The 10,064-nt window shown below is 55.5% G+C and overlaps 2 protein-coding genes across 3 annotated transcripts in view; one reads left to right on the top strand and one right to left on the bottom strand.

The window, feature by feature from the left end:
• PRR29 (proline rich 29) overlaps positions 1-10,064 on the bottom strand; it is a 44,248-nt gene that overhangs the window by 15,629 nt on the left and 18,555 nt on the right. The gene's annotated exons all lie outside the window — the stretch shown is intronic.
• Positions 2,143-9,314, top strand: LOC101102001 (intercellular adhesion molecule 2). 2 transcript variants are annotated; one of them, XM_042256177.1, is made up of 5 exons: positions 2,143-2,256; positions 3,438-3,542; positions 4,976-5,233; positions 6,487-6,807; positions 7,469-9,314. In XM_042256177.1, exons 2-5 carry the CDS (start codon positions 3,482-3,484, stop codon positions 7,582-7,584), a joined length of 756 nt encoding a protein of 251 aa, XP_042112111.1. In that variant the 5' UTR covers positions 2,143-2,256; positions 3,438-3,481; the 3' UTR covers positions 7,585-9,314. The 2 variants fall into 2 exon arrangements, with proteins under 2 accessions (XP_042112111.1, XP_014954360.2); XM_015098874.3 differs by having other exon boundaries at positions 3,276-3,542.

Genomic DNA, 10,064 nt, shown 5'->3' with positions numbered 1-10,064 from the left:
CCTGGTCTCTGGTCCCTAAGCTAAATCTTCTTTGGAGATGATGAGTCTGACACCCTTCACTGTAAGCTATCAGTAGTCTGGGGGAAGAAGCACCCTCACCGTGACTACCTCCTTCCTCAGTGGACCCCAAGGAAGAAAAGTTAAGGGGACAGAACCTTGTCTGTGGTGATGATAATAAGACCACCCCCCACCGCCCCAGGGCACGGGGCCCTTCCAGCATTCCGATCTATCCCTTGGCTTAGGCCCTGCTGACCACCCACCCGGTCCCTACCTGAGCCGGGCACACATCTGCACACACAGTTCCCATGCCACTGGTGGGTGGGGGTGGGGGCACGGCTCTGCTGAGATGGAGAAGAGAAAAGAGATCCCCCAAGAGAGTTCCTGGGGTGGCCTCAGCAATTTCACCCACAGGTCTCCCCACACCCCCCCTGGCCCCCTGGCTACCTCCTTCCACCCCAGGGCAAGGCCCTACAGCCCCCAGACTCCCAGCCTCACTGAAGCTCCCCTTTTCTCAGATGCTGGATGGTGGTGCTGAGCCTGAGTCGAGTCCTGCACGCGGGGCTGGTGTAGGGGAGGGGAAGGAGAGGGCCTGGCCAGGGGTGCCTGGGGCCCAGGGAGGCGTTGGGCAGGGCAGCTAGTGTGGTGGAAAACTGGGGGCCCAGGGAGGCGTCGGGCAGGGCAGCTAGTGGTGGTGGAAAAGCAGAGGGCCTCCTCCTGGCGTCGCGCCTCCTCCTCCTGTTGACCCTCCAGGGAGGCCTGGGCTTTTTGCAAATGGAAGGGGACACAGTATCAGACTCTCCCTGCCTCTGGTCCTGTCGGGGCGGTGCTCAGTCGCTCAGTCGTGCCCGACTCTTTGCAACCCCGTGGACTGGAGCCAGCCCGGCTTATCTGTCCAGGGATTCTCCAGGCAAGAGTATGGAACGGGTTGCCATTGCCTCCTCTGGGGGTCTTCCTGCCCCGTGATGGAACCCCAGCCTCCTGCATCTCCTGCTTTGGCAGGTGGATTCTCTACCACTTGGCCACCAGGAAAGCCCTGTCTTGGTTCCAGACGCATACTCATTTGTGTCTTTCCTAAGGCAGGACTTTCAGTGGCAGGCGCTGAGGGGCAGGCCTGTGAGAGCCAAGCCTCTGCTTGTGGGTGAGCCCAGCTGGCTGCCTAGCACCAGCTCTGAAACTGCCTCTTGGTACAAACTACTCTGCCAGAGGAGGGTGTTTTTAATTGTTAGGTGAAGTGGCGGCTGTGAAAATATCTCAGAACACAATTGTTCTTAGTTGTAAGTAGAAGTGTTTGGTGGTTGGCCATGTCATATACAGAGAAGACCCTGCTCCCTGATGTAGACAAGCCTCCTGCAGGGGTTCAGTGGACGGCTCATCCCGGATCTGTCTCTTTCATCCAAGGCCCCCAGGAGCACAGAAACCACACATCGAAAAAAATAGTGCAGAGGGAATTCCCTGCTGGTCCAGGGGTTAGTAGCAGTTTCACTGCTGTGACCCAAGCTTAATTCCTGGTTGAGGAACTAAGATCCCCAACCAGAGAGTCTTCAGCATTTGTGGCCTCAACTGTCTAGGTCCCTTGAATGCATGCGTGCATGCTCAGTCATGTCTGACTATTTGGGACCCCATGCACTATACCCCGCCAGACTCCTCTGTCCTTGGGATTTCCCAGGCAAGAACACTGGAGTGGGGTGTCATTTCATTCTCCAGGGGATCTTCCTGATTCAGAAATTGGCTCCCACATAAGCAAGCAGATTCTTATACAATGAGCCACCTGGAAAGCCCTGGTATATATTTGATGCTGCTGCTGCTAAGTCATTCAGTCGTGTCCGACTCTGTGTGACCCCATAGATGGCAGCCCACCAGGCTCCCCCGTGCCGGGGATTCTCCAGGCAAGAACACTGGAGTGGGTTGCCATTTCCTTCTCCAATGCAGGAAAGTGAAAAGTGAAAGTGAAGTCGCTCAGTCGTGGCTCCCCCGTCCATGGGATTTTCCAGGCAAGAGTACTGGATGGAGTGGGGTGCCATTGCCTTCTCCAGGTATATATTTACCGGGGTTTAAAACAAGAGGTAATAAACAGAAAGTGATGTTAGTATGAGGTCAGAGCTGAGACAGGAAGCACGTGACTTCTGAGAAGGGAAATCAGTCAAAAACCAGGCAACACTCGCTGAACCAGCAGCAGCCCAGGGAACAATGTCTGCTGGAAGCTGGACCTCGGCCACCGTGTTTCCCCATCACGGCAGCACCCGTTTGCTGATACAGGTAAGGTGGTGCTCCCTGCTTCCCTCTTGGCAGAGTGGAAAGGGAAGGGCTTGGGATAGATTGTCAATCAACACTTAAGTTCTTGTTCTTTCTCTCCCTGTCTCTCCATAAGCCCAGGGGCTGGATGGAGTTGCTACAAAATTTCCACCGGCTCCTTGGTCCTTGCATGAGGAGCTCATGTCAGCCATCTCTCAGAGTCCAATAGCCTATTGCTCGGTGGTTATTTCCTGTTTTTGTCCTTCTCTTCCTCTCCTCTCTGTCAACCACACCACCCTCTTAGAAGCGTGGGGCTGCCTTCCCGCCATGGCCCACATGTGTCCAGGTCATCTGGACTGAGCTCAGAGCTGATGCTTAGGGGACAAGTATAGTCCCCAGCCTCTTGGGGTCACACCCAAGGTTCCTGATGAATCCCATTCAGTGAAATCCTACCTGGTTAGAAGGGACTTTCCTATCCTGTGTCTCATATTTCCAAGGAGCCTCTTCCTTCTAGATAGGTAGGAGTTTCTCTTTTCCCTTTGTATTCTTTCTGTAAAATGTAATATGTGACACATAATGAACACTTATATGTAACATGCATGTGCATTGCACAGTGAGATAACCTAACGATCAGCCCGGAACCCAGCACTCAAGGATGAACTGCCACCAAACCTTCCATCTACCTACTGTGCCACTCACCTCCCACCCAGACATAAATAACCAGCCTCCCAAAGTCTGTTGTTATTGTTCTCTTGATTCTTTCTTTAATTTAGCTCACCCACAAGGGGAGGGGCAGAGGACATAGGAGAATGTCCACCTAACTCCTCCCTTACCCTCTTTCCAACGTGGAACGTCCTTCCCTTGTTGACACCTATAAAGTGTCCTGTGGGAGTCAGGCTCCCCAGATTTGGGGATCTGTGTGCAAACATCACACACGCATGAGCACCGGGTTCCGCCCCACCCCGCACAGGACCGTGCCAGGAGGACTAATTTTGTCCCGCTGATCAGCTGACTCCTGGCTTCCTCTGCCCAACTTCTTACAGACCTGTTGCCCTGGGAGCTGGGCTTCCACGTGACCTCCCCAAGACCACTCAGATAATGAGAGGAAATACGGTCATCAGCTTACAGAAGGCTGGGGGTTCCAGACTACAGCTGCAAGTCCTCCTCCGCCGCCTGCCTGACCAGAGCCATTCACCTCTCTGCAGGCAGTTCTCAGCTGTTCCCTGTGAGTCTGCGGACACCACCCGAGATGGCCCTTTTTGGTGGCTGGGGAATGCTCGCAGCCTTTCTTGCCCTGCTCTGCTGCCGAGGTGAGCCTGGGGGTCCAGACTGGGTGTGTTCCCGCCAGAGGATAGGGCGCCTGTTGCCCTGGTGTCGTGTGGAGAAGGGGGTCCGGGTCCCGAAGTCACTGAGGCTTTGAGCACAGCGGCTGCCCGCCACAGGTGTGGGATGCTATGCAAGCCTGGTTTCTTCAGGACCCCGGGGCAGCAGATGGGGGACCTGGCCTTCACACTTTGGGTTGAACAGGCCCCATAGCTTCAGGGTGCGTGGATGTGGCAGGTCGTGGAGACTGATGGGAGACCAAGGAGGCTGGGGCTCAAGGGAAAGTGAGGGCACGTCCCAGCCAGTCTTCAGAGGTGGCCCAGTGGACAGCAGAGGCCAATGGATGGCATCGTCTTCTGCTGACCATCAAAGTGCAAACGAAGCCCCTTCTGAGTGGTCCATGGGATGGTGAAGGAGAATGCTTCTAGGTGTGAGCACTCTGTTTTGGAAAACCTGTCAGATGCCTTCCTGACAACCATGCAGGAAAGGGATTACTAGCCCATTTGACAGATGGAGAAACCGAGGCTCAGAAAAGGAAAGCACTTTGCCCAAGGCCACAGAGCTGGCAAACTTGGGATTGAAAGGCAGCTCTCTTTCTCTCCCTAGAGAACCTTTCTCTTTCCCCAGCTGAGGGCTAGGTGGGGGCGGGTGGGTGTGGCGGGAACACAGGGCACAGCCCTGGCCCAGCTGGCCGACATCAGTTCAGATTCCCGTCCTTCTTCCTTCTTCATGGGCTCCAGCCATCCTGGTGTCCTCCCTGCCCAGGGTCTTGGCGCTGGGGGTTTTCTGCCCTCTGCAGACAGCTGGCAGCCAAGCTCCCCCCATTTCCTTCCTCCTTTCCTCAAATGTCAGTGTTTCCATGAAACCTGTCCTGAGCACAGTATTTAATGTGGCAGACCTACCCACTCCCTGTTTCCTTTCTTGGGCACTCCCACCAATTGGCAGGCTGGCTAATTCGCTTTTGGTTACTCAGTGTCTTTTGCGGCAGCGTGAGCTCCACAAGGGCAAGCTTTGAATTCCTTCCGTCTCTGAGGGCTCTCCAGAGCCTAGATGGTGCCTGCCACACAGCCGGTGTTCTACAGGGATTTGCTAAAGGGAGGGAAGGAGTGGGGAGGAGCCGAACTCATGGACACGGGGCTTTAGCAGAGGAGGGGTCATTAGGGCTGCAGGCGAGTTAGAATATAACCTCCATGGGGAGAGGAGATGTGCATGAGGAAGACTCACCTGGAGGGGACAAGCTGGAAGAGCAGTCGGGACAGGGAGACAGCTAGGGCACATCCCCCTTGGTCTAGACCAGAGGCAGTAATGTCTGAACGGAGGGAGGAGCAGAAGGGACCCGTTGATGAGACTGCTCATTGTGGGCAGCCCCGCTGGGCAGGGCGGTGGGAGAGTATTGTGAGAGTGTTTTCTGTCCTTCCAGGGTCTGGTGTGAAGGCGTTCCAGGGGCCAGAGCATCTGATGGTGGGGTCTGGAGAGTCTCAGTTCATTAATTGTACTGCCAGTTGCACGGACCCCAAGAAACTTGTTCTGGAGACGCACCTAAACAAGACTCTCCTGGAGAGCCAGGCTCAGTGGAAGCTATTCAAGGTCGCCAACATCTCCAAGGATGAGAAGCTCCTGTGCAGTTTCACCTGCGGCGGCAGGCAGGAGACGAAAGTTTTCATCGTCACCGTGTTCTGTGAGTGTCGCCCACAGGCCCTGCTCCTCGAGGCCGGAGCCTGGGTCTGCACACAGAGCGGCTCTGTCACTGCTCCTGGGCACTGTCCTATGGTCCCCACCTCCCCGGGCTCCTGGATCCAGGCCACGGGCTCAGAATCTGCTCACTCCCTCCCCTGGCCTCCTCGAACCCTGCCACAACCAGGATTTTGAGATTTGCTCAGAGGCAGACAATCCAAGCAAGCTTTAGACAAATCTAAAAGTCATTTCCACAGTCCCCTCCCAGCTGCGGAGCACCCCCATCACCAGAACACCCTGCATCCCATGTCAAGCAACAGGGACCCCATCAGGAGGGCTGGCACAACCACCACTAACCCATTCACCTCCTGGAGACACGGTCATGGTCTTATCTCCCCCTGAGGGCCCTTTGCAAATGTGTGACCATCGCACACACACACCTGCCCACTGGCCACAGAGACCATGAAGAGACCAGGGTTCTCCCGGAAGCTCGGCACCCAGGGTATCACTCAGAACTGTCATCAGTGGGTTAATTGAGTATAAAGATGTCCAAAATCTACCATATTATCCTGGGGGAATGGGGGCTAGGTATTCTAGTTCAAAAATGAATCCAGACAGACGTCCTGGTGGTCCAGTGGCTGAGACTCAGCACTCCGAATGCAGGGGACCTGGGTTTGATCCCTGGTCAGGGAACTAGATCCCACATAGCACAACTAAGACCTGGCTCAACCAAAGAAATCAATCTTTTTTTTTTTTTTTTTTTTAAAGGAAACTCAGGGAACCATGGAGTTTAATAGCTAAGGGATAGAGATAGTTTTAAACCTGATCCTGAAAACCAAGGCAAGTCTGACTCTTGCCCCCACTTTTGAAGACCCTCACAATTCATGGCCAATTTCCAGTGAGCACTCCCTTCTAAGTCTCTCTCAACAAAACTATCCAACTGTTTAATTTTTGAAATTTCCATTGAATTTATGGAGAGGAAACAGACACAGCCAAAACTTTTATCTTTCTAGTTGACTGAACTGATTCTGAACCTTTTCTTTGTAGACACCAGGGCACCTCCTCTCTTGTCCATTCCAGAAGTCATCAGGTCCCTGAAACTGCCACCCAGACATCCTTCACCCTGAACTGCTTCCTCCTGCCCACCCCAGCCCACTTCCTGAGGACACCGTGGTCACAGGGGAGGGTCTGGGCCGGGTGGGGCCTGCCTGAGCAGCATCCCCATCCTGAGCAGACCTCCCTTCCGCTTTCCTGCAGACCCTCCAAAGCAAGTGCTCCTGACGCTGTGGCCCACCTCAGTGGCCGCAGGGACACTGTTCACCATCGAGTGCAGGGTCCCCGCCGTGGCGCCCCTCGAAGGCCTCACTGTCACCCTGCTCCGTGGCACTGAGATCTTGTACATTCAGACCTTTGTGGGGACAGCACCTTCCCCTCAAGATGCCGTGGTCAGCCATAACACCACAGCTCACAGGGAAGACGGCCACCATAACTTCTCCTGTGAGGCCCAGATGGACCTGCGCTCTCGCGGTGGTGGCCTCGTCCACAGAGTCTCAGATCCCCAGAGGCTTGAAGTCAAAGGTGAGGGGGAACCCACAGATCAGGAGGGGGTACCTTCACTTTCAGCCCTCAGGGGAGGAAAACGCCTTTGCCCGGCTCTCTGCCAGCTCAGGGGAGGCACTCGGGGAAACGACACTTGGTCCCTGGGGTTCCCTGGAGCGCCTGGCGAGTTCCTGGCTTGGACCCTGACTAGTTGCTTGGTCATGAGTGAGCTGGGTGACCTTAACCAAGTCAAGCTCCTGTCTCTGGCCTTGACCCCTCTCTCCAATGATAAATTTGACCTGACTGATCCCGAAGGTCCCCTGGAGTCCCGCTTCTGTGACCCTAGATGGTCAAGATCCTCTTTGTCTTCAGAGAGTTTGGCCAAAGCTCCCTCATCTCTGCCCAGGGAGGGGCTTGGCCTGGACCTCGCCACAGTGCAGACCATGAGGTCTGGCAGCGCATGGCAAGGGCACCATCTGAGTCCATCTGCCCTCATGGTCTCACAGAGACCGGCTGGTGGCCCGGACCCCGGTCCTCCTTCCCTCCAGTGATAACACCGTTTTCCACTCATCCCTGCAATGCAGAGTGACAGCAGGCTGCCCAGGGGTGGGTGGCTGGGTGACGGGTAGACAGCTGGCCCTCTGGAGCCTGGCACCTGGGACCAGAGGACTTCTGTGACCTCTAGCCCTTCCCTCCCCAGAGCCCGAGCCCAACACCCCGATGGTGGCCCTCATCACCACTGTGACAGTGCTGCTGCTCGTGTTTGTGACTCTCGTCCTCCTGTACCGGTACCGACAGCAGACACGAAACACCTGAGTGCAAGCCGCTTAGAAGAGGCTGATGGGAGCCACGGGGCACAGCCCCCGCGAGCGTCGCAGACACTGTCATGGCGGCCACTGGACTCAGTGTGGCTCCTTAGGCTGGTCCAGGCCTGGGGAGGGACCATGTGAAGCAGCCTCAATACAAACACCTGTTCTTAAGCCCGTGTCCTCGTGTCTCCTCCTGGGAATGGCCAGGAGGGGAGCCACCAGGCCTGGCTGAACTTCTGTCTCCAAATGTCTCCTCAGCCTCCCTCCATCCTCTCCCTCAGAGGCCTTCCTGAGCCCCAGCAAACCCAGGGCCTGGTGTGCCCCCAGGCCGACCCGCCCGGGCACCAGGCACCCAGCCTCAAGGGACCCTGAGTGACTTCTTCCTCCTGAGGGAGGGTAGGGAGACCCGCCCTGGCCCAGAGGGGCAGAGAGACACTCTGTTCCCACGTGGCCCTCCAGGACATGGCTCTGACTGCTCTCTTCTGCCAACAGAGCCAGCATCCAGGGGTGAGTGTGGGGGCCGAATGGCTTGGCTCTGGGAACCTCCCCGCCAGGCCTCCCCTGCCACTCTGGGCCTTCCAAGAGCCATGGAAACAAAAGCCGTCCTCGCCTCCTACCTCCAGTTCTGTTATTGGGCCAAATGGGGACCCCACAGCCCTGGTCATCCAGAGAGAGGGGAAGGGGAGGAGGTCAAGGGAGGGCTCCACCTCCCAGGCCTCTGCCAGCCAGGCAGCGATCAATGGGACAGGGTTTCCTGTCATGTGGCTTCTGGGGCCTGGATGGGGCTCTAAGGATGAGAGATCAGAGATCAGGTTTGTTCATGGTCTCCATCTGGTGGACTCGGGACTCATTTACCCCGGGGAGAGTTCTGGTTGGGGATGGGGGGCGGGGGGGGGGGTAAGAAATGTTTCCAGGTGTAGAAAGGGGTTGTTAGGCACAAGAGGGTCACGGGGGCTCCAGGGCTGTTTGCAGCTTCATGATGAAGCTGGTGAGGGCTCCAGTGTTGATGTCTGTTCTTATATCATGAGGCTCTCAGCATCATAGTAATGAGAGTTAATTCCTAGACAGGTTGATAAGAAGTCTGGGGTCCCCAAAGAGGAGAAAGGGGTCTGGAATTCTCAAGGAGGAGGAAAGAACAAACATCTTCTTTTCTCTGCATTCCTTAGCCTTAGTCACATGGTATTGGTGGTTTAGTCGCAAAGTCGTGTCCGACTCTTGTGACCCCATGGACTGTAGCCCGCCAGGCTCGTCTATCCCTGAGATTCTCCAGGCAAGAAGCAAGAATACTGGAATCGGTTGCCATTTCCTTCTCCAGGGGATCTTTCTGACCCAAGAATTGAACCCAGGTCTCCTGCATTGCAGGCAGATTCTTCCCCAACTGAGCTTTAAGGGAAGTCCTTAGTCACATAAAATGCTTTTTTCTTTAAGCCCAGGAACTGATGATTACAACAAACAACTCAGTTTAAACTCTGTGCTGAGGATTATATAACAACAAGGTAACCTGCTTGAGGGCAGCGGGCTAATTCTGTTATCTTAAAATGTAAAATATGGGAGAGGGTCTACCAAGATCTTTAAAACCTAAAGACATTCTTTTGATTTATTGTAATAACTAACTTAAAAAGTCTATAACTCCCTTGCTAACACTAGCGAGGGGGGCACTCCCCATTTCTTTCTGATGTCTACGTCAGAAGCTTTCTCTGTGCTTTTCATACTTGAATAAAACCCTACTACACAAAAGCTCTTGAGGGATCAAGCCTGGTCTCCAGTCCCTAAGCTAAATCTTCTTAGGAGATGACGAGTCTGACACCCTTCACTGTAAGCTATCAGTAGTCTGAGGGGAGAAGCACCCTCACCGTGACTACCCCCTTCCTCAGTGGACCCCAAGGAAGAAAAGTTAAGGGGACAGAACCTTGTCTGTGGTGATGATAATAAGACCACCCGCCACCACCCCAGGGCATGTGGCCCTTCCAGCATTCCGATCTATCCCTTGGCTTAGGCCCTGCTGACCACCCACCCGGTCCCTACCTGAGCCGGGCGCACATCTGCACACACAGTTCCCATGGCACTGGTGGGTGGGGGTGGGGGCACGGCTCTGCTGAGATGGAGAAGAGAAAAGAGATCCCCCAAGAGAGTTCCTGGGGTGGCCTCAGCAATTTCACCCACAGGTCTCCCCACACCCCCCCTGGCCCCCTGGCTACCTCTTTCCACCCCAGGGCAAGGCCCTACAGCCCCCAGACCCCCAGCCTCACTGAAGCTCCCCTTTTCTCAGATGCTGGATGGTGGTGCTGAGCCTGAGTCGAGTCCTGCACGCGGGGCTGGTGTAGGGGAGTGGAAGGAGAGGGCCTGGCCAGGGGAGCCGGGGACCCAGGGAGGCGTTGGGCAGGGCAGCTAGTGGTGGTGGAAAACCAGAGGGCCTCCTCCTGGGGTCACGCCTCCTCCTCCTGTTGACCCTCCAGGGAGGCCTGGGCTTTTTGCAAATGGAAGGGG

The sequence above is a fragment of the Ovis aries genome, chromosome 11 (genome assembly GCF_016772045.2).
Source record: "Ovis aries strain OAR_USU_Benz2616 breed Rambouillet chromosome 11, ARS-UI_Ramb_v3.0, whole genome shotgun sequence".
Classification (NCBI taxonomy): Eukaryota; Metazoa; Chordata; class Mammalia; order Artiodactyla; family Bovidae; genus Ovis; species Ovis aries.
This window is presented reverse-complemented; position numbering and strand designations above follow the sequence as displayed.

Coding starts and splice junctions, on each gene's coding strand:
- LOC101102001 (XM_042256177.1), top strand. CDS start 3,482: ATGGCCCTTTTTGGTGGCTGGGGAATGCTCGCAGCCTTTCTTGCCCTG. Junction 3,543..4,975: donor TGCCCTGCTCTGCTGCCGAG/GTGAGCCTGGGG, acceptor CTGTCCTTCCAG/GGTCTGGTGTGAAGGCGTTC. Junction 6,808..7,468: donor CCAGAGGCTTGAAGTCAAAG/GTGAGGGGGAAC, acceptor TTCCCTCCCCAG/AGCCCGAGCCCAACACCCCG.